This window comes from Pelophylax lessonae (genome assembly GCF_965119305.1).
Source record: "Pelophylax lessonae genome assembly, chromosome: 4".
NCBI lineage: Eukaryota > Metazoa > Chordata > Amphibia > Anura > Ranidae > Pelophylax > Pelophylax lessonae.
In genome coordinates this window covers 17,521,416-17,545,688 of record NC_138771.1, presented here as the reverse complement: position 1 = coordinate 17,545,688, position 24,273 = coordinate 17,521,416, and the positions used below count along the sequence as shown (strand labels likewise).

General features: G+C 47.4%; 1 protein-coding gene across 2 annotated transcripts in view; it reads left to right on the top strand.

The window, feature by feature from the left end:
- ZWILCH (zwilch kinetochore protein) overlaps nucleotides 1–24,273 on the top strand; it is a 164,008-nt gene that overhangs the window by 78,821 nt on the left and 60,914 nt on the right. For both annotated transcript variants that reach the window (XM_082253012.1, XM_082253013.1), the window contains 2 exons: nucleotides 13,442–13,547; nucleotides 21,353–21,432. In XM_082253012.1, the coding sequence (XP_082109138.1) occupies nucleotides 13,442–13,547; nucleotides 21,353–21,432 (186 nt within the window). The remainder of the gene's footprint in view (nucleotides 1–13,441; nucleotides 13,548–21,352; nucleotides 21,433–24,273) is intronic.

The following is a 24,273-nucleotide window of genomic DNA, read 5'->3' as shown; positions in this document are numbered from 1 at the left end:
GTGCCTTGATGCTAACCTGTCTTGAAGCTCTTATGCTTGCAAGCATACCTCGCTGTCGGAACCACGCTGCGCTGATCCCTGTATCCCGCTACCGGATCATCCGCTCTTGTCGAACCTCTCCTCTGCTACATTGCTACTAGTGATAAGTACCCCACAGGGGAAACCTCAATAACCTTCATACTAAAGCTTACACTGTCTAGCTCTGCATACTAAGGACTGTTACTACATCTGCACTATCTAGATTGCTAGCTCTTGAGCCTACTATCATCTGCTCTTGCACTGGGTTAGTCTCTCCTGTATGTCATCTGCTATCCTATCATCTACTACCATACATGATTGCTAACCTATCTGCATTCCACCTGTTACTATCTCATTCTCAAGAACATTCCTCTCAAGTGTCTGTCACCTATCGTCTCTACTCAACCTGTCTCTTCAGCCTATCACCTCTATACTACTATATACATAGATCACTCCAGGAACTTCTTATTGAGTGTGTATATTTGTATGCTGAATTGAGATCATCCACACATGATGAGTCTTGGGGAGTTGGGATTGGTGTCTCAGCGTTTCTCTACATGACTACTGAAGTGGTATATTTCTGCAGCTGTAAATCCACATCATACATAAAACGCAGGAGCGTTACAGATTGAACGAACCTGATAAAATGGATTCAGCAGAAATGACCACTCAGGTGACACAGTTAACACAACAAGTAACTGCGTTAATACACGCACTTACGGAATTAAAAGAAGACAATCAGGCTCTAACGCAGCAGGTGGCCAGACTGACACGGCCTACTGCTGCTCAACCCCCAGAACCTCTTGTCCTTCTACCAGACAGGTTTGATGGTTCCCGTTCCTCTTTTCTTTTTTTTCGTATGGATTGTGAGCTCCTATTTATCCTTAAGCCTAGGACCTATCATAATGACTTTATTAAAGTGCATGCTGCCGTTAATTTGCTTTCTGGCAAAATGAAAACGTGGGCATACCAGAAACTGCAAGAAAAAAGTCTGATCCTAGACAATTGGGAATCATTTGCAATTGCGATGCACTCCCAGTGTCTCCCCTCCCAAAAATCTACTCCTAAACCTTCTCCAGGTAACCGCAGACCCCGGCTACCTAGGGAAAAAAGGAAACCAAATGAATATGGTGATCCTGCCTGGTCATGGTCCAAGCCTGCCTTAAACAGTCAGCCTTGTCACTCTGACACATCTCATTTGAACCCTGATCCTACAGAGATGGATGAGGAGCCTATGGAGATTGGTGCCGTACATACTAAGTTGTCCTTACAAAAAAAAAGATCACAGGAGAATCTGTGGCCTTTGTTTTTATTGTGGAGAAGGGGGACATTTCATTACATCCTGCCCAACCCGACCCCATAGGCCTAAGGCTCTCCCAATGGAGGCCAGGCGAATCCGAACGGTCTTCCCTGAAAAACAGCCTGGAAATTACCAAGGCTGTTGCCAGCCCTGTCCCCGTCCTATATCAAAAAAGGGCACCCAGACTTTGACAAATATTGGAATAGATATTCCTTCAACTCCAGTGAACTCGATACCACGTTCTGAAAAACCTCCTGTACCACCTCCTGAGGATACTCCTATTTTTGCAAGCACATTTTTAGCTTCCAATGAAAACATTGAGATTCTTGCACCTGACTGCGTACGCGCTTCTAATGGCACGGTGGTATGTAGGAAGGATCTGAGGATGTTTGAAGAAGCATTGGTTGCTAGGACTACTAGGATTACTTCGGATGGTTATGCGTCCGATTCTAGTGAGGGGTTCATGTAGCAGACACCCTAACAACAAGTCCTATCCGATTCTCAGATCGGTTACCAACCTGATCCGATTTTCATATCGGCAACAAGTGATCCGATTCTCAGATCGGTTACCAACCTGATCCGATTTTCATATCGGCAACAAGTGATCCGATTCTCAGATCGGTTACCAACCTGATCCGATTCTCATATCGGCAACAAGTGATCCGATTCTCACATCGGTTACCAACCTGATCCGATTTTCATATCGGCAACAAGTCATCCGATTCTCACATCGGTTACCAACCTGATCCGATTCTCATATCGGCAACAAGTGATTCGATTCTCACATCGGTTACCAACCTGATCCGATTTTCATATCGGCAACAAGTGATCCGATTCTCACATCGGTTACCAACCTGATCCAATTTTCATATCGGCAACAAGTGATCCGATTCTCAGATCGGTTACCAACCTGATCCGATTCTCATATCGGCAACAAGTGATCCGATTCTCACATCGGTTACCAACCTGATCCGATTCTCAGATCGGTTACCAACCTGATCCGATTCTCATATCGGCAACCATTTTTTTTTTTTTTCCGATTTTCATATCGGCAACCAGTCTTATCCGATTCTCGCATCGGCAACCAGTCTTATCCGATTCTCGCATCGGCAACCAGTCTTATCCGATTCTCGTATCGGCAACCAGTCTTATCCGATTCTCGTATCGGCAACCAGTCTTATCCGATTCTCGTATCGGCAACCAGTCTTATCCGATTCTCGTATCGGCAACCAGTCTTATCCGATTCTCGTATCGGCAACTAGTCTTATCCGATTCTCGTATCGGCAACCAGTCTTATCCGATTCTCGTATCGCAACCAGTCTTATCCGATTCTCGTATCGGCAACCAGTATTATCCGATTCTCGTATCGGCAACCAGTGTTATCCGATTCTCATATCGGCAACCAGTCTTTTCCGATTCTCACATCGGCAACCAGCTGTTTCCGATTCTTATTTCGACAACCAGCCTTAGAGGCCTTCCGGAGCCGGCCTTACGGGGGGGGGGGGTACTGTAAGGTTCTGGCACTCTCAGTGCCTCCTATCACATCATTTCCGGGTGCTTTCCATCTACCTAGATAGATGAAGCACATATAGGTGTGTTTCCCTTTAAGAGTGCTGACATCATCATGAGGCGCCGGACTGAACAGCTATTTAAATCAACAGCTTTCACTCACATGTGTTCGTTCAACCTGCTTTGTGCCTAGATGCTAACCTGTCTTGAAGCTCTCATGCTTGCAAGCATACCTCGCTGTCGGAACCACGCTGCGCTGATCCCTGTATCCCGCTACCGGATCATCCGCTCTTGTCGAACCTCTCCTCTGCTACATTGCTACTAGTGATAAGTACCCCACAGGGGAAACCTCAATAACCTTCATACTAAAGCTTACACTGTCTAGCTCTGCATACTAAGGACTGTTACTACATCTGCACTATCTAAATTGCTAGCTCTTGAGCCTACTATCATCTGCTCTTGCACTGGGTTAGTCTCTCCTGTATGTCATCTGCTATCCTATCATCTACTACCATACATGATTGCTAACCTATCTGCATTCCACCTGTTACTATCTCATTCTCAAGAACATTCCTCTCAAGTGTCTGTCACCTATCGTCTCTACTCAACCTGTCTCTTCAGCCTATCACCTCTATACTACTATATACATAGATCACTCCAGGAACTTCTTATTGAGTGTGTATATTTGTATGCTGAATTGAGATCATCCACACATGATGAGTCTTGGGAGTTGGGATTGGTGTCTCAGCGTTTCTCTACATGACTACTGAAGTGGAATATTTCTGCAGCTGTAAATCCACATCATACATAAAACGCAGGAGCGTTACAGGATGACGCTGCAGCCCCGGAAGTGACGACGGGGCCGGCGAAGTGCATCGTGGGACCGAAGAGTACGGAAGAGGACGCAGAAGAGGATCGCGCCGGTGTTCTAAAATTTCGTCGGACCCATGAAAATTCCGGACCCTCGTCACTTCCGGTGACACTACATCATAACCCAGCTGATGCGAGCCCCTGTGCGCATGCGCACAAGGTCCGATGAAATTCTACGACTTACGAACAGCTGAGAGGAGGAGGGGCTGAGGTGGGACGCACACATCTCTGCGGGATAAAGTTACAACACCGCTGCGTCAGGAACATGTTGCAGAGCTGACTTAGAGGAGGCGGGAAGGAAGTGAATACTCATACTAAATAGTAATGATAAAAAAAAATAAGAAATACTAAACATTTTTTATCATTACTAGTATGAGTATTCACTTCCTTCCCGCCTCCTCTGAGTCAGCTCTGCGCGGCGGTGTTGTAACATTTTCCCGCAGCGGTGTGTGCGTTCCACCTCAGCCCCTCCTCCACTCAGTCAGCTGTTCGTGTTAGAATTTTTATCGGACCTTGAAAATGTCTTGTGCGCATGCACACCGGGGCTCGCAGCAGCTGGTGGTGACGGAGCCGTCCCCGGAAGTGACGAGGGTCCGGAATTTTCACGGGTCCGACTAAATTTTAGAACACCGGCTTCAGCTGCCCACACCTGAGATGGCAGCGCTGGAGAAGAAATTTTCAAGGTAAGTATTTCTTCTAAAAGGTAAGTGCGACCCGGGGACAGATCAGAGGCTATTCATTGTGGAATGTACTAGCCCTGACTGTCCCGGGGGGATTTTCATTGTTTTTTTTTTTTTGGTGGCCGGAACTCCGCTTTAATGACCAAAAGCATCAATTAAGTAAAAAAAAGTAAATGAATATGTGAATATCTCAAGTAAAAGTCCCATTAAAGCGGAGTTCCACCCAGTGAATGTTTTTTTTTTAATAAAAATACCCCCGGGACAGTCTGGGCTAGTGCATTCCACAATGGATAGCCTCTGATCTGTCCCGGGTTGCACTTTCCTGTAAGAAGAAATACTTACCTTGAAAATGTATTCTCCAGCGCTGCCATCTCAGGTGTGGGCAGCTTGAAGCCAGCCCGATCCTCTTCTGTGTCCTCTTCCGTCTTCTTCGGTCCCATGATGCACTGCACCGGCCCCGCCGTCACTTCCGGTGCCACAGCGTCATCCCTGCACAGCTTCTGGGCATGCCCAGAAGCTGTTTTGCAAGGTATGACGCGCCTACACCGGAACTGACGTCGGGGCCGGTGCAGGCGCATTGATTCCTGGGAGCGATGACGTTCAGCTCCCAGGAATCATTGCAAAGCAGAAGTGACGCCGCGGCCGAGGAAGGAGGAAGTGGATGGTAAGGTAAGTATTTTTTCTTCTAAACGAGGTAAGTAAAAAAAAAAAAAAAAAAATTGCGATTATCCATTTGTTTTTCAGGTGACCCGGGGCGAAAAGATGGAGGTAAGTATAATTTTAGGGTGGAACTCCACTTTAAGGAGTGTAACACAGTGAATAATAATAGGGTTGGCTGCTCGGCTTTGGCAATGAAGGGGTGTACGATTTGACAAGGTTACTACAAACCTGTTTTTTTTTCTCCTAGCTGCATGCTGATATAGGTAATACTCAGGAGTAATATTCCAATTATTAAACATGGCAATTACACTGAGTGATGCACATTACCATTGCACAATTCAGCTGCTTTGCCCCAGGGTGCAAAAAAAAAAAAAGGAAACCTAAATAAAAATTGATAGAAAGCCAGGAAACAACAAGCAGGCCCGAGGGGAAATCGTTTCATGTCGAGGTCTATTGCTCGTAGACTGCTGAGGATTTACTCTCGAGGTTTGAAGGGTGTATCCAAACAGCTTCGATAAAATGATTTCCCAGTCATTCTGCTGCGCTCATGTATTATGTATGCCCCTTTCTTTCAGCACACATGATGGATGGGGACACTTAATATCTTTCAGGCATTTTTCATATGTATTGCTCTTAAACAGGTGACTAAGCCGTTTAAGTGCTGTGCTGACTACTGTTAACCCTTCCAGTGCTGCAAGCTAAGCTCTCTATTCGGGTCATGCTACTGGAGCATAGCCATCCATAATTACACATTTATCGCTGTGCTCAGCTGTCATTCATAATCCAAAGAAAGCAGCACTGACCGTAATATCAAAGTGCACAGGTACATGAGTGTTAGGGCTTATTTACACTTGCTTCAACTTATTTTTTTTTGTAAAATTCTTTTTATTGAAGTTTTCACACAAACAAAACATACAAAAACAATAGACCAGCTCACCCCAACATGGGGGAGTCACACAAACAACAGCATCAAAACAGTAAAGTCCCCCCCCCACCCCCCACCCTGGCAACCCAACCCCCAAACACAGCCGGATTCCCTCCGAAAAAAGCAGGATAATGGGACCCGGAACGACTGAGCCCCGGCGCACCAGTGCCCAGCCGTCCCCGCTCCCAGCCCACACATAAAGGAAGCATCACTCAGTTAGGTGAACATTATCACAACAAATTACAAACGCTATCTACCGTACCGTAACAGGAGACTCCACCCATGCCCTCCACACTTTATCAAACTTCTTGGGGCACCCTCGGGACAAATATGTTTCTTTATAAAGGGGCAACACGGCATTCACCAGACCCTTCCAGTACAGCAGGGAAGGCGGGGTCACCTTCTTCCATTGTAACAATATGGCCTTTTTGGCATAAAATAGCAATATAGTTAGAAGGGTTCTATGTGCCACCGAGGGAACCACCTCCTCCACCAAACACTTGGAGTCAGCGGGACCGCAGTCATCAGCACCTCCCCTAAGCAGGTGGTAACTTCCGACCAGTAGCGCTGAATCAGCGGGCAATCCCAGAAAATACACTTGCTTCAACTTTAACACATGTCGCACTGCCCCCTAGAGGACTGCTGAGAATTGCACTTTCTGGATTCCCCTGGGTTGCCCTTAGCAACTGATAGCAGACAAAAAGCATTCAAAGTCCTTGGCTCAGTCAATATTCAATCCAGGGGATGTTGGTTTTTTGTGTTTTTTATTTTAGAACTGGGATAGGAGAAGGGATGAGTGGGTTACTTCGACTATGAACTATGCACAATCTTGAGGACAACCAGCTGTAGCGTGCGGCAAAGCCGCTGCGTCACCTTGCCACAGAAGTGAATGTAGATAATGTGTTTTCTGTTTGAGTTATTCTACAGGGTTCTAACTTGGCACCCCCCTTTCTCACTTGCTGTGTGCACTGACACCTCTCCACTGACTCTCCACTGGAGCGATCCCTTTCCTGGGCAGACCCCTGGCAAGCTTCCTGCTACTCACGGACACTGTTTTTCTCAAGGTTGCTCTGCCTCCAACTCCACTTGTCAGCTTCCTGGACCTCCTGGCCCAGCACCACACTCTTGGCTCACTAGGCCGACCGCCTGTGACCACCTTCCACAACAGACAGGAGGAGAGACAGCCGTCACCCTCCTCCTGGGACCTGGCTTCCCACCCAAAGACGCCCTGTCACATGTGCCCCTGGCATTTATGACCTATCCCAGGATATCCAGGATGGTAATGATTAAGCACAAGATGTATGTGTGAAACGCGTCTACGAGACTTCATGTTGGTGTCTTTGGTGTCATCACTTGCAACATTTTGGAATTAAAGGTATTTGAAACTTATTTGAATCCCTGGATGTGCGGCTATTTCTTTTTCTACAAGTATTCCCACGGAGGCGGGCCGGGGCCAGCACTCTATGGTATATCCTATCTCCTGGCAATTACCACACACTATACACCTGGAGCAGCGTTTTCCTCTTTCTTCAGTATCCCAGGATACACCGCTGTTGTGGATTGACGATAAAAGGATATCACTGTGCACTTTCTGTCACGGAAGTGGGTGTCACAAATTGGGACGCTGGACTTTAATATTGTTGTTCACAAATATTTTTTTTTATTTTTAGGGTTGCGCTGCACTATTTAAGGTATAATTGGATTCCTATAGGCATGCTGAGACCTTTTTCCTTCTGTTGGTTTAATTTGGTTTCAATCGCCTCATTACATTTCTGTTTAAGTTGAAAGTCTTTCAGTTAATGGGGAAATTAAAATAAACTTTGTCTCAACTGGAGGCCAGCCAATCAGCTTTCAATAGACAAGTTGACCCCTTAAGGCTACATTCACACCTGAGCGTAGCGTTTTCACGTGTTTTTTACTGCGATTTTACTACGTTTTTACCACGTTTTACAAGCGTTTTTACAGGCGTTTTTTGGGCAGGCGTTTTTAGATTGAATAGAGACCAATGGAAAACGCCTGTAATCTACCCAAATAGAAGCTCAAGTACTTTTTTGAGCGTTGGGCGTTTTTTGCTCACAGCGTCAAAATGCTCAGATGTGAATAGGATTTGTCTTGTTGGGCGTTTTGAGAGCTGATCCTAGAGCAGAAAAACTCCCCCAAAACGCCTACATGTGAACGGAGCCTTAAGGGTAACTCCACTTTCGTGGGGGAAAAGAATGGCAAATAAAGAAAATAAATAAAAAAAAGCTTATACAATTGCAACACAGGTAATTAAATGTAATTAAAAATTACCTTTTCTTTTCAATCTGCAGCTGCTGTAATTTTCTGAAAATGCAAAATGGCCGCCTGGAGCCGTTTTGTACACAGAATGTATACTGACCACACCCCCAGAGACATCATTTCCTGCTTGTGTGATTGGCTCACTTATTTTTCCAGAAGTCTGCACTAAGATACAAGTCAGATTTCAGGCATCATATAAACACAATATATAATCAGTGCGATGTTAATTAAACCTAGTGTGCAAACTAGTACTTATTATATCAAAATCAGTATGTGGTCAACACAATAAAACAAAATTATGAACAAACAATATAAACCACTCATTAGTCAATTATAAAATTGCAAATTGTGATTGCTACCAACAATTATCAAAGTGTGTCCAGCCAGTTCACACAACCGCGACCAGAAAGTCACCCCATGAAGGAGCGACTTTTTAGCGCGACTTTAGCGTGACTTTGAAGAGACTTAAATGATAGGCGACTTTGTCTGTGGGGAATGCATGGGTAATCTTATTCTTCTTCCTGGAAAGTCTGATCACAGTCGCTTGAAAATAGATAAGGATCCGACTTGGATGCGACTCCCATTGAAGTCTATGTGCACAAGTATAGAGGTCGCCTTGAAGTAGTACAGGAACCTTTTCTGAAGTCGGAGCGACTTCAGTAGTGCATATTAAGACGGCTCTCATTCATTTACATTGAATTTGTAATGACAAGCGACTTGGGGCGACTTGAGGTCGCACAATTCGCGTCCCAAGTCGGAGTAGTGTGAACCGGTGTAACTTTAAAAAACCCTACCTCGTGAAAATTCCCTACCCTCGTCACTTCCGGTGCACATACGTCATGGAACAGCTGAGCAGCTTACCAGTGCGCATGCTCATAGCTGCGTAGGGTAGGGAATTCTCACGGGGTACTGTTTTTTGCAAAGTTACACCGCATCAGCTGCTGCCGCCGCTAGGTTAAATCATCTCCGCTGCCACATTAAATCATCTCCGCTCCTACACCTGTGACTTCACTGAACTCGGCTAGTAAATGTAAAAGCGGCGGGTGTATGAAAATATAAATCACGGAGATCTCGGCTCTGTGATTTATATTTTCATAGACCCGCCGCCACTTTTACATTTAGTAGCCGAGATCAGGGAAGTGACAGGGGTAGGAGCAGAGATGATTTAATGTTGCAGCGAGATGATTTAATGTACCCGCTGCAACAGCTGATGCGGTGTAACGTGAGAATTCCCTACCCTACGGAGCTGTGAGCATGCGCAGTGGTAGGCTGCTCAGCTGTTCCATGACGTAGGTGAAGCGGAAGTGACGAGGTAGGGAATTTTCACGGGTAAGGTTTTTTCACGGAACACCGGGTCTTCTCAACAACAATATAACAAATCCAATGTAGCGCAATCAATATTCTAAGTCCCAATTTATACATAAAAAAAAAAAAAAAATTCCACCGTCGTGCGATTTCTAAATAGTGTAAAAAATAATCATATAATCCAGTGACTTCAGTGACCACCACCTCTAGCTGGCATATCTGCTCACCTCCAAGCAATTACCGCACTACAGAGTCACAATCGCCTGTTAACCACTTTACCACCGGAGGATTTTGCTGTCTTCCGTCCAGGCCACTTTTTGCGATTCGGCGCTGTGTGACTTTAACTGACAATTGCGCGGTAGTGCGACGCCATACCCAAACGAAATTTACTTCCTTTTTTTTCCCACAAACAAAGCTTTCTTTTGGTGGTATTTGATCACCTGTGCGATTTTTACTTTTTGCGCTATAAACAAAAAAAGAGCATTTATTTTGAAAAAATAACAATATTTTTCACATTTTTTTATATGAAATTCCCCCCAAAAAAATGTAAAAATCAAATTTTTTTTAAATTTTTGGCCAATTTGTCTTCTGCTACCTATGTTTAGTAAAAAAAATCGCAATAAGCGTATTTTGATTGGTTTGCGCAAAAGTTATTGCGTTTACTAACTAAGGGAAAGATTTCTGTCATTTTTGGTGTTTTTTTTTAACGCGTAATGGCGGTGATCTGCGATTTTTTTTGCGGGACTGCGACATTGCGGCGGACAGATCGGACCCTTGACTGACATTTTTAACACTTTTGGGGGGACCAGTGACATTTCTACAGTAATCAGTGCTATATAAATGCACTGTTACTGTAAAAATGACACTGGCAGGGAAGGGGTTAATTTTTATTGGAGAGGGAGGGGTTAATGTATGCCTGGTGCTTACTGACGTGTGGGGGGGGAGGTGACTGTGTGACAGAAGGACAGATCGGATGTCCAGCTATGCTGAACACTCCGATCTGTCAGTCCCTGTCACTATGGAGATCCGCCCGCTGTGTTTACACACAGCGGGCGGATCTCCAGACTCGATCCCCGACGATTGGGGCAGAGCAGCGGCAATCGCCGCTGCTCCTCCGCTGGCCCGACTCCCGCTGTGAATGAACACAGCGGGAGCGAGCCTCCGGCGGCGCGCGAGCGCCGCCCACAAGGGGCGGAGTCCAGCGACGTAGGTCTACGTCGCTGGACGGGATTGCGGCACTTTGCCGCAGTAGCCTCCATGTGAGCGGAGGTAAAGTGGTTAATATGTCTTTCTGGATACCACTGGGATGCTCCTCCACAAGATGTTCCTGGACCACACTGGACTCTTCTAGGAATCTCAGTCATTCATGTATGGCCAAAAAATGATAAACCACAGTGCTCTCTGCTTAGAATGATTTATTAAAACTATACACAGGGATAAAAATACTCACATAACAATGTGATACACAAGCATATCATCAGCTCTCCTAGCTGATACAAACACGAAAAAACATGATGAATAGTGGCTCCTTCCACCTATACGCGTTACGCTTCTTAGTGAGCTACTTCGGGAAGCTCCAGAGAACTTGTGTCCAGAGGGACATATTAACAGGCGATTGTGACTATGTAGTGGGGTCATTGATTTGAGGTGAGCAGCTAGAGGTGGTGGTCACTGAAGTCACTGGATTATAAGATTTCAGGCAACAAAAATGTCATTTTTGGTGAGATACTCCCAATAGGAACACATCTAAAGGGATGCAGGCCTAGCACATTTCCTCAATAGTGCCCTACAGCTGATTGATAATTATGAAACCACTCCCATTAGACTCACTCAGCACAAAGGTGCAGAGGAACAAAAAATTATTTCTTCAGAATAACAAAAGGAAGGAATCTGCAACGTTTGGTAAAATCCCTTCAATATACAGAGAATGTTTTTTTTCTCAACAAAAGTGGATTTGCGCAATAAGAAAAAATAATAAATGCACATAGATTTGCAGAAAAAGATGTATTATTTTTTCCTGCAGGAGCCTGGAAAGCATCGCACCCATTATCAGGGGTGAAATGTTAGGTTTCTGCCCTGCAGCTTTCAGCCTGTACCTTCATACGGATTGTCAGTTACAAAGCTTCAGAACTTGTGAAAGAACTACAAGGGAGCTCCTCCACGCCATCACAGTTCCTTCAGAACTACAAATTGTCAGGCCATGAAGCTGATGGGAGTTGTAGTCTATCCATTTCACAGGAAACTGTGAATGAATGATATGGCAGTGATATTTTTGAATTGTGACAGTCGATGCGGGGAGAGGATCCGATGCCCGCCGTCACAATGAGGCAGGGATCGGGGTGGGGTTGCAGGAGCTGGAACATGTTACATGTAGAGATGGCCTTGCGGTTCGCCTGGCGGTCAGTTCGCGGCGAATTTTGCTTGTTCACAAATTCGCAAAAAGTCAGACTTTTGCCGATGTTCGCGAATATGTCCGTGTCGCCATTTTCTTTTTCGTTCCGAAGAACTTTGACCCGTGACACAGCCGTCAGGTGGAACGGGGAAGCCAATTGAAACATTCCAGCACGTGGACAGTCCCCCTACCCTATAAATAGACCCGATCTGGCGGCCATTTCACATTCCGCTTTCTGCCAGTGTAGGGAGAGGTGTGCTGTGCTCATTAGGGAGAGTTTGCTAGACACATATAGCGCTGTGAAGATCCACAAAGTCCTTTTCAGGGCTGGTATTTCGGTATAGGCCTTCTACAGTCTCTTTTCAGGTTAGGGACAGGTATCCAGTGGTTGCTTTAGGGGCAGTTAGAGATCGGCTGCAGTTGCACAGAAATCGCTCTGTCAATGTCCACAAAAGTCATTTAAAATGCTCCAATGTCGTTTTAGGGTCTATTACAGTCTCTTTAACATTAGGGCCAGGTATCCTGTGGTTGCTTTAGGGACAGTTAGAGATCGGCTGCAGTCATACACAAATCGCTATGTCAATGTCCACAAAAGTCATTTAGGGTGCTCCAATGTCGTTTTAGGGTCTATTACAGTCTCTTTACTATAGGGGCCAGGTATCCGGTGGTTGCTTTAGGGACAGTTAGAGATCGGCTGCAGTCACACACAAATCGCTAATTTTGATCTCACACAAATCGCTCTGTCAATGTCCACAAAAGTCATTTAATGTGCTCCAATGTCGTTTTAGGGTCTATTACAGTCGTTTTACTATAGGGGCCAGTATCCAGTGGTTGTCACAGATGTGTGAATAAACCCTATATGTATTAGACAATGTATTTACCGGCTGCTGTCAGTTCTGGCTGATTTATAAAAAAAAAATATATATTTTTTGCTGTAAAAAAAACAAAACATTTAGGGCAACTTTTTTAATTGCAATACTTCTGTTATGACATTGTCCATGTGCTGGGACTATTTGTGAACAGCTAGTACGTCTTTTGTGGCTGCAAGTATGACCTAAAGGTTTTTAAAGTTCACCTCCCATTAAAGTCAATGGGGCCTGCCGCGAACTCGCGGTTCGCGGACTTTTGAGAAAATTTGTGGCTGGCGTTCGCGAAACGCCCCGGCCGATGTTCGTCCATCACTAGTTACATGTTCCGAAAGGTGAACTTATCTTTTAAATTTTAATTTCCCTAGCTGTGCGGGGAACAATGAAAGATAGGAAGCTGGTTGGTTGTAACAGCACAGTACAAGTTAAGACAAAACTTGTCTCAGACACTTTTTATTCATTCTCCCTATTAATCTATGAAGGCAAATGAACTTTAACAAAAAAAAATTATGCATACGATTTTTTATTATTAAATTTAAATGTTTGACTGATGATTTGCTAGTTTCATATTTGTATTATTACACCAAATTGTTTGTTTGCCTTTAGATTCTTATTCCTCCAATTATATCATTCTAGAAAGTCAAGAGTGACGCGGCAGAAGTAGAGAGTTCCATCCATTCTTTTCTCTCAGAACGCGGAGATCTGGACTTTGCTGAGATGTTGTGGTGCAAGATGAGGAATAGTAGGTGACACCTTTATATACTAAAACTGATATCTAGGGAGGTTAGAATGCAGTGCAGTTAACTTCCCGCCCATAGAATATCATATGACGTTCTGGGCTTTGAGTACGGACATCTGAATGATGCGTGCAGCTGCATCATCATTTAGATGTTATTTTTTTCCGCCAGCGATTTCTTGCACAGTAAAAACAATCATAGCTGCTTTTCAGCCACTTGATTTTTTTTTTTTACAGGCGGTGGGAGGGGGCATCTTCCCCCTCTCGCTGCCCTTCAATGCTTCTACCGACATGCCCATGCAATTAGCGAGCTGGAGAATAAATTGGCCGGCAGCGGAAGTTTACCAAGGAGCTGACCAAGGAACCAGATGATCCCTGGCCATCTCTATGACTCACAGAGGTTGGGAGCGAAGTTATGACCTCACTTCTTGCACCGGCAGATGTAAACACTGCCATGTTTTCGGGTGGAAAGCCTGAGATCGCTTTTTTTTTTTTTATCTCAGGCTTTCCTGCTTAGAGGAGAGATGTGGGGTCTTTTAGACACCTGATCTCTCTGTAAAGAGGACCTGGCATGCCCTATTCCTATTACATGAGATGTTTACAAAAAAATTAACAATAAATAAAAAAAAAAGATTTAAAGAGCCCCCGTCTCCGCATGGTCACACACAGAAGCGAAGGCATACGTACGTTGCGCACCCGCATATGTAAACAGCGCTCAAACATGTGAGGTATCGACGAGAACGTTGGAGGGAGAGTAATAATTCTAGCACAAGACCTCCCCTGTAACTCTAAAATGGTAAACTGTAAAATTTTGTAAAGTGTAGCCTATGGAGATTTTTAAGTACCAAAGTTTGGCGCCATTCCACGAGTGTGCGCAATTTTGAAGTGTAACATGTTAGGTATCTATTTACTTGGCGTAACATAATCTTTCACATTATACAAGAAAAATTGGGCTAACTTCACTGTTTTTTATTTATTTTTTTAATTCATGAATTTGTTTTTTCCCAAACAAATCACGTTTCAAAAATTGCTGCGCAAATACTGTGTGACATAAAAAGTTGCAACGACTGCCGTTTTATTCACTAGGGTCTCTGCTAAACAAACATATATAATTTTTGGGGGTTCTGAGTAATTTTCTAGCAAATAAATTATTTTTCCATGTAGGACAGGAGTGCCAGAATTGGCCTGGGCTTGAAGTGGTTAAAAACAGGAAATATAAATACCTGATTATTCCTTTATCTTTGCATGCTCCAAGCCCAGGAAAATTAATTCTCAGACTTGGAGAGTAACTGTACACAAGATGGATTTTCATAGGGGTTGATTTACTAAAGGCAAGCAGACTGCACTTTGCAAAGTGCAGTTGCACTCTGCAGGCGCAGTTTCTCCAGGTTGTAGTAAATGAGGAAAGCTTCACTTTGAAAACAATACCCAATCACATGCAAGGAAAAAAAAATAAAATAAACTGCATTTCTCTTACGTCCTCCGACAGTCGCCGCCTCTTCATATTCGTCACATATGGGGTATTAGACTTTGCTCCGAAGGAGTAGCTAGGCAACAGAATATGTTAACATTAAAGCTTTTAACATATCCCACCCTCAAGGGGTGGTCCCCTCAGTCAGTACCCTCCTACTTCCTGCAACCATATCTCAGTTTCAATGTCTAGCTTGTCAGGAGTGGCTGGCTCTCTCTGTGCTGGGGCTTTGTGCCCCAGACTCTTTCTTCTTTTTTGATTTTTTGTTTGAGTTTTCTCTCTACCTTTACTTAGCTGTTCTTTTTGTCAGCATTAGTTAGTTCTTCGGATGAAGAGGATCATGCGGGCTGGGTCTCGGGCTGATCCCCCTGGTCGCAGGTCGTGGGTCAGTGGCTTCCCAGCCTGCCATCGAGCGTTCAGCCAGGTAACGCTCCTGGCACAGTGAACGACCCATCCCTGTTCGGTGCAGGGATGATTGGTGAGGTGGCTACCTCACTGGACGCTGTGCGGTTTCTTAACCCCCATTCTGTGCGTCTTGTATGCGACTCTCCCTGCCTCATGTGCAGCGGCTTGTTCGCCTGTGCGGGTCCCCCACGCCATGTGAGGTAAGTGTATTTATGTGGGGACCTGTCTGTCGGGGGGGGTGTCAGTCTGGGACTGTGTAACCTGCCTCTGTTCACACTGTTTGTCTCCCTATCTCTCGGCTGCATGCTGTGGGCTGCAAGGGGGGGGGGGAGCTGTGTGACACTGTGTGTGTCAGCCTTGTCAGTGTGAGAAGCTGTGTGCTGTGGGGCATGTTTTGTGGCATGTTTGGGCACTATACAGCGATCGCTGCGGCGATCTAACATGTTTTTTTATACATGGATGACGTGTGCATTACTGTACTGTGGAGCGGCGGTTTCGGCGCCAAACGGCGCCATTTTGCCTACACTCGCTCCGGCCGCATGTTCTACATGCATGGCGGCCATTTTCTTGTAGCCTCCCATAGGCTTTAATAGAGCGCCCTGGCCGCATCACTTCCTCTTCTCCAGGATACACCGATCGAGGCAGCAGCAGCGGCGAGGGTCTCCTCAGGTTATATCCTTCTTATCCATTGCCTGTGTCAGTTTTATTGTCCCTGTGGGGGTCTCATTGTGCTTGTGTGTGGTGCGGTGGGCTGCGCTCGCCGCGCTTGTTAAAGGGGCAGTTAACCCTTTATTATCCGGCATTTGATATTGGGGCAATGGATTCTCAGGAGGGCAAATTTCCTACCGCCTTGGTGGAAAGCCTGGGGACCGCTGTTTCCCCCCCAGGGGGGGATTTAGCCACTATTGTGGCTGGCCTTGCTGCTCAGGTGCAGATGCTGGTGGCTGCTCAATCTACTAAGAGACCCAGAGTTTCTCTTTCCTCTGATTCTGAGGGTGAAGGTGATGGGGCTGTTATGGCGGGGGCCTCCTTATCGGGGTCCCGCTCCTCCCTGGATCTAGTGGGGTCCGAGGTGGAGGCTGAAGTTGAAGGGGTTGATAATTCTCCCCCTGGCTCGCCTGAAGAGCTTGCAATCATGGATGAATTGATTGCTTCCATAAAACAAATGCGTTTGCAGGATGAAGTGTGTCCCCCCGCTGCCTTGGCGGCTTATGGGACGCAGAGAAAACGCAGGACGCCGCAGGTTTTTCCCTGCAATGATGATTTTCAGCGCGCTGTTAAGGAACAATGGCGCAATCTACACAAACCTTTTGCGGTACCAAGTAGGTTCAAGCTGCGTTATCCTTTCTCGCCTTCCACTGATGAAAGGTGGTGTGTGCCACCCCCGGTGGATCACGCAATTGCGGTTTTAAACAAATCCACTGCGATTCCTGCAGAGGATTCCCCTGTGTTCCGTGATGCTACGGATAGGAGATTGGAGTCTCTTGCCCGTCATACTTATTCTGTTACGGGTTCTATGCTTAAGGCTCTGTTTGCCTCTCTCATGGCGGCCCAGGCTGTCGCAAGTTGGACGCAGATGCTTAGGCGCGTCCTAGTGGCCGATTCGGCCTCGCCGGCGACCCTGGATATGGTGGATCAAATCCACCAGGGTGTCATGTATCTGTGTGATGCGGACTTGGACTTAGTCCCGTTGGCTGCACGTGTGCACAGCGTGGCGGTGTTGTCTCGCCGCCTGGTTTGGTTGAAATGTTGGTCGGTGGACCAATCTTCACGTAAGACCTTAGCCAATCTGCCTTATGATGGGTCTCGCCTTTTTGGGGAGTCCTTGGATGTGTTGATTAAGGGGATCACCGGAGGTAAGAGCACTCTCTTGCCCCATTTCCCCAAGGCTAAGGGGGCTTCTGGGAAGAAGCATGCTAATTTTCGGCCCCCTCAGGGGTCCTTTCGTGCCTTTCGGTCGCACTACAAGGGCAAACCGTTCAAAGGTCAAGGCTCTCAGAAGAAGCCCTGGTCTGGGAAACAGAAGTCCGGTCAATCCGGATCCGCAGCCCATAACAGTGCGGCAAGAAGGGGCGCCCTCACCCAGTTTTGGGGTGGGGGGACGCTTGCTCGGTTTTCTTCAACCCTGGTTGGCCCGCGTGTGGGACAGATGGGTTCAGGAGATCGTTCGATCTGGTTACAAGATCGAGTTTCTCTCTCGGCCGGAGAGCAGATTTTTTCCCTCAAATCTTCAACTGTCTCCAGAGCATTTACGGGACCTGCACCTGGCGGTGCGGGACCTGAGGGCTCAGGGAGTGGTGGTTCCGGTGCCTCATCGGGACAGATTTCGGGGGTTTTATTCCAATCTGTTCACCGTGCCCAGGAAGGAGGGCAAGGTTCATCCAATTCTGGACTTGAAGGCTCTGAACCGCTCTGTGCGGGTTCGCAAGTTCCGCATGGAATCCCTGCGGTCGGTGGTGGCTGCCCTGGTTCCGGGGGAATTCATGGCCTCCATCGATTTGAAGGATGCGTATCTTCACATCCCCATTTTCGAGGGTCACCAGAGGTACCTTCGATTCGCCATTGCGGAGGATCACTACCAGTTCGTGACGTTGCCTTTTGGTCTCGCCTCGGCTCCGCGGGTCTTCACCAAGGTGCTTGCACCGGTTCTGGCATTATTGAGGGCCCAGGGCATTTCTGTCCTGGGGTATCTGGACGACATTCTGGTTCGGTCTGCGACCAGCCAGGGTCTGGAGAAGGACCTGTCTGTCACGATGCAAACTCTGCAGGAGTTTGGTTGGACGATAAATTTTCCAAAGTCAACACTGAGTCCGTCGGTTCGTCTTCCCTACCTGGGAATGATCCTGGACTCGGTGCAGGCGAAGGTCTTCCTGCCGGAAGACAAACTCAGAACTCTTCAGGAGGAAATCAGGTCCCTCAGGGACGTTCCGCACTCGTCTCTGCGGACGTGCATGAGATGTCTGGGATTGATGGTCTCGGCCTTCGAGGCGATTCCCTTCGCCCAGTTTCACACGCGGGGTCTCCAAGCGGAGATCCTGTCCATGTGGGACGGGCGACCTCAATCTCTGGATCTTCAAATCTCGTTGAGTCATCGCACCAGAAGAGACCTTCTGTGGTGGCTCCAGTCCCCGATGGTGTCCGGGGGCAAGTCGTTTCGTCCTATCTCGTGGACGGTAATCACCACGGATGCCAGCCTGTCGGGCTGGGGTGGTGTTCTGGGCGTTCTGTCCGCCCAGGGGACTTGGTCGGAGGGGGAGTCCTCCCTTCCGATCAACATTCTGGAATTGCGTGCAATAAATCTCTGTCTTCATCGCTGGACGGACCGGCTGCAGGGCTGCCCGGTTCGGGTGCAGACGGACAATGCCACGGCGGTGGCCTACATCAACCACCAAGGGGGCACCAGGAGTGCCGAGCGGCTCGAGAAGTGGCCGACATTCTGTCTTGGGCCGAGACTCATGTCCCGGCGATAACGGCGGTTCACATTCCAGGGGTGGAGAACTGGCAGGCGGACTATCTGAGTCGCCAGACCCTGGATCAGGGGGAATGGTCTCTCCACCCGGCTGTCTTCCAGATTTTGTGCGCGAAGTGGGGTCTTCCAGATGTGGACCTGTTCGCGTCTCGTCTCAACAACAAGGTGAGAAGGTTCGTGGCAAGGACGCGCGACCCTCGGGCAGACGCGTCGGACGCGTTAGTGGCCCCGTGGCATCAGTATAAGCTGATGTACGCGTTTCCACCGATTCAGTTGCTGTCCAGGTTCCTTCGCAGGTTACACTCGGAACGCAGCACGGTGATTTTTGTGGCACCGGACTGGCCTCGCCGGTCCTGGTACGCAGACCTCGTGAATCTGGCGGTCGACGCCCCGTGGCGTCTGCCTCTTCGAGACGATCTCCTGTCTCAAGGACCGATATACCATCCTGCTTTACAGTCGCTGGCTTTGACGGCCTGGCTGTTGAGACCGAGGTCCTGAAGGAGAAGGGTCTCTCCCCAGAGGTCGTTCATACCTTGATCAACGCGAGGAAGTCTTCCTCGGGGAAGGTTTATTACCGTACTTGGAAGGCCTATTTTGCCTGGTGTGAGTCCAGGGGGTTTTCACCCCGCACGTACTCGGTTTCCCGAGTGCTGTCCTTCCTTCAAACGGGTGTCGATCAGCGTTTGGCGCTGGCTACGATAAAGGGTCAGGTGTCTGCGCTGGCCGTTCTGTTTCAACGTCCCGTGGCTTCCAACTCCTTGGTTGGCACTTTTGTTCAGGGAGTGCGGCATCTGGTTCCTCCTAGGAGGGATCCTCTGCCCCCTTGGGACTTGAATCTCGTTCTATCTGTGTTACAACGTGCTCCTTTTGAACAGATCAGGGAGATCTCGTTGTCTATGTTGTCCAAAAAGGTCGCCTTTTTGTTTGCGATCACTTCGGCTCGCAGAGTGTCGGAGCTGGCGGCTTTGTCCTGCAAGTCTCCGTATCTGGTTGTTCATTTGGATAAGGTGGTCTTGCGACCTAATCCTTCTTTTCTTCCGAATCGAGTTTCCGAATTTTATCTTAATGAAGATATTGTCTTGCCTTCGCTGTGCGCGAAGCCAAAACATCCAAAGGAGGTGAGACTACATTCTTTGGATGTTGTTCGGGCGATAAGGGTTTACCTGAAATCGACTGAGTCTTTTCGAAAGACGGACTCCTTGTTTGTTCTTCCAGAGGGTCCTCGGAAGGGCATGGCGGCGTCGGCCTCTACCATCGCCAAATGGATCAGGCAGACCATTGAACAGGCCTATGCTTTGCAGGGGAAGGTTCCCCCTGTGCCTGTGAAGGCGCACTCTACTAGATCTCTGAGTACGTCTTGGGCCTGTCGTCATGGGGCTTCTGTAGCCCAGGTGTGTAAGGCGGCGACCTGGTCGACCGTGCACACTTTCACAAAATTCTACAAAGTAGATGTTCAGGCATCGGCGGATGCTTCCTTTGGCCGCAAGGTTCTTAGTGCGGCAATTCCCTAGGGTCCCTTGTTGGGGACCTCTGGCTGTTGGGATAAGTTTTTTATCCCCTGGTTATTTGTCTTTTCCTGGGTTGTTGCTCCTGTTGAGCAATTATTTTTCCTGTAGCCCAGCTGGTTTCCTTCCTTTGGTAAGGTTCCTTTCTTTGATGCGGAGACTGCGTTGCCTTTCGGCGCGGATGCGTTTCCCACCCCTCATGTTTGCACTGCTTTGGGACGTCCCCATATGTGGCGAATATGAAGAGGCGGCGACTGTCGGAGGACGTAAGAGAAAACGGAATTTTTGTAAAATCTTACCTGTAAAATTCCTTTCTCTGAGTCCTCCGACAGTCGCCGCCCCCGCCCCTCTTTTGGGGTTTGGTTGTATACTCTACTGCTATTCCACTGAAACTGCGATATGGTTGCAGGAAGTAGGAGGGTATTGACTGAGGGGACCACCCCTTGAGGGTGGGATATGTTAAAAGCTTTAATGTTAACATATTCTGTTGCCTAGCTACTCCTTCGGAGCAAAGTCTAATACCCCATATGTGACGAATATGAAGAGGCGGCGACTGTCGGAGGACTCAGAGAAAGGAATTTTACAGGTAAGATTTTACAAAAATTCCGTTTTTTTGCTTGCACATGATTGGATGATGGAAGTCAGCAGAGCTTATGCTCATATACTAAGCTCTGGAGCAACTTCTCTTGCAAAGTGCAGTCTTTTTGCCTTTAGTAAATCAATCACATAGTATTTGTGTTTATTGCAGCAAAGTTCACTAAGCTATATTCAGATACCCAGATACCTGAAACCCTAACTGGAACACATTTCGTTTGCTAAAGTACTACGTATTGGAATTGGCTTTCTTTCATCCTCTGTGACATTTTAGTGCCACTGATCTCCAGTAGCCTCTTTGTAATAACTTTCTGCAAGCGAAGGCTAGTTTTTTTTTTTTTAACCTTTTTGTGTTTTTATTTTGAAGGCGTCTCCTGTTACCAAGATGTTGTAACCTGCTTTTCTATGGTCATCCAGGCTATGAGATATGGGGAAGTCCACCCCTGGGTAAGTGTTTTATACCCCTATCTTTAACGTTATAGCAATACTATTACAGTAAATCCTTGTTGCGAGCATAATTCGTTCCGGAAACATGCTTGTAATCCAAAGCACTCGTATATCAAAGCGAATTTCCCCATAAAAATTTATGGAGACTGAGATGATTCGTTCCACAACCACAAAAAAAAAAAAGTGTCAATATGTAATGCATAAAGCAGAATTGAGCAGGAGCTACAGAGTAGTAAAGAGAAGAGAGGTGCTTCTAAGTGTAGCAATTTGGTTACATTTAACCACTTGCCGACCGACCCACGCAGATTTACTGCGGCAGGGCGGCTCGGCTTCACATAATCAAGTAGATCTACGTTAATATGTGCACACGGTTGCCAGAGTCACGCTCCTGCTGTGAATAGACACATCGGGAGGCAGACCGTGAGAGGAGCGGGCTCGATCGCTGCCGGCCTCCCGCGATCTTTGGCAAAACTGACAGGAGAGCAGTCTGGAATGTAAACAATGTAAGACGGCTCTCCTGTCAGAGAGGCAGAGAAAGATCATGTGATTCAGCTAACCTGACTGATCTCTCTCTGCCTCTGTTCAATCCATCCCCAAAACAGTTAGTAAGCACATCTAGGGAAAACATTTAACCCCTTGATCACCCCCAGTGTTATCACCTTCCCTTACAGTGTAATTTATACAGTAACGTGCATATTATTTAGCACTGATTACTGTATTAATGTCACTGGTCCCCAAAAAGTGTCACTTAGTGTCAGATTTGTCTGCCGCAATGTTGCAGTCCCGATAGAAATCGCTGATCGCCGCCATTACTAATAAAAAAAAAAAATAAGTAAATAAAAAAAGTCCATAAATCTATTCCGTAGTTTGTAAACGCTATACCTTTTGCGCAAACCAATTTTCTCTTACGTCCTCCAACAGTCGCCGCCTCTTCATATTCGTCACAATGGGGTAATTGTCCTTTGCTCCGTAGGAGTAGCTAGGCAACAGAATATGTCAATATTAAAGCTTTTAACATATCCCACCCCCAGGGGGTGGTCCCCTCAGTCAATACTCTCCTACTTCCTGTATCCATACCTCAGTTTCATTGTCTAGCTTTCAGGAGTTAGCTGGCTGTTTCTGTGCTGGGGCATTTTGGTGGCGATCGCTCGGGCCACATGTCAGCGCTGCATGCTCTGCCTTTGCAAGTCCCTCACCGCCGGCCATGTTTGTGGAGCCTTCCATAGGCTTTATGGGAGCGGTCTGTGTTACATCACTTCCTTTCCCTGAGAACAGCGATCGGTGCAGCAGCTTGAGTGGTCTCTCCAGGTTTTATCTTCCTTATTCTTGTATTCCTTGCCTAAGTTTTTGTGATTCTCCCTGTGGGGGTCGGTGTGTGCTGTGTGTGCGGTGGGCTCCGCTCGCCGCGATCTTAAAGAGGCAGTACTTCTTTTTTTCCTACACACTTTTGGGGGCATGGATTCTCAGGAAAGCAGATTTCCTCCCACTTTAGTGGGGGGCCAAGGGACTGCTGCTGCTCCCCCCGCGGGGGGTGATTTGGCTACTGTCGTGGCTAACCTAGCTGCTCAGGTGCAGATGCTTGTGGCTGCTCAATCCACAAAACGGCCCAGAGTTTCAATTTCCTCTGATTCAGAGGGCGATGGTGATGGGGCTGCTATGGCTGGGGTCACCTTATCGGGGTCCCGCTCGTCACTGGACCTTGTGGGGTCTGAGGGGGAGGCAGAAGTTGAAGGGGTTGATAGTTCCCCCCTGGCTCGTCTGAAGAGCTTGCACTCATGGAGGAATTGGTTGCTTCTATCAAACAAACACTGCTTTTGCAGGATGAACCATGTCCTCCTGCCGTCCTGGCCTCTTATGGGACGCAGCGAAGACGCAAATCATCGCAGGTTTTTTCCTTGCACTGAGGATTTTCAGCGCGCTGTTAGTGAACAATAGCGCAATATACGGAAGCCTTTTGCTGTGCCAAGTAGGTTCAAGCTACGTTATCCTTTCACACCCGCTACTGATGAACGTTGGTGTGTGCCACCTCCGGTGGATCACGCGGTGGCAGTGTTGAATAAATCTACTGCGATTCCGGCGGAGGATACCCCGGTGTTCCGGGATGCCACGGACAGGAGGCTGGAGTCTCTTGCACGCCATACTTACTCGGTTACCGGTTCCATGCTGAAAGCTATTTTTGCTTCACTTATGGCAGCTCAGGCTGTCGCGGATTGGACGCAGGTGCTCAGGCGCGTCCTGGTGGCTGACTCTGCCCCTCCGGCGACGTTGGCTATGGTGGATCAAATCCATCAGGGTGTCATGTATTTGTGTGATGCGGACTTAGATATAGTCCCTTTGGCTGCACGTGTGCACAGCGTGGCGGTGTTGACACGCCGCCTGATTTGGCTGAAATGTTGGTCTGTGGACCAAGCTTCTCGCAAAACTTTAGCTAATCTACCCTATACGGGATCTCGCCTTTTTGGCGACTCCTTGGATACGCTGATAAAGGGGATCATGGGGGGTAAGAGCACGCTCTTGCCCCAATCCCACAAGGCTAAGGTTGCTCATGGTAAGAAGCATGCTTCTTTTAGACCCTCTCAGGGATCCTTTCGTGCCTTTCGGTCACACTATATGGGCAAACCCTTCAAAGGTCAAGGCTCCCAAAAGAAGCCGTGGACAGGTAAGCAGAGATCAAGTTTCTCTCCCGGCCGGCGAGCAGATTTTTTCCCTCAAGTCTTCAACTGTCTCCGGAGCGTTTGCGGGATCTGCACCTGGCAGTGCGGGACCTGTGGGCTCAGGGAGTGGTTTCCGGTGCCTCATCGGGACAGATTTCGATGGTTCTGTTCAAATCTGTTCAATGTG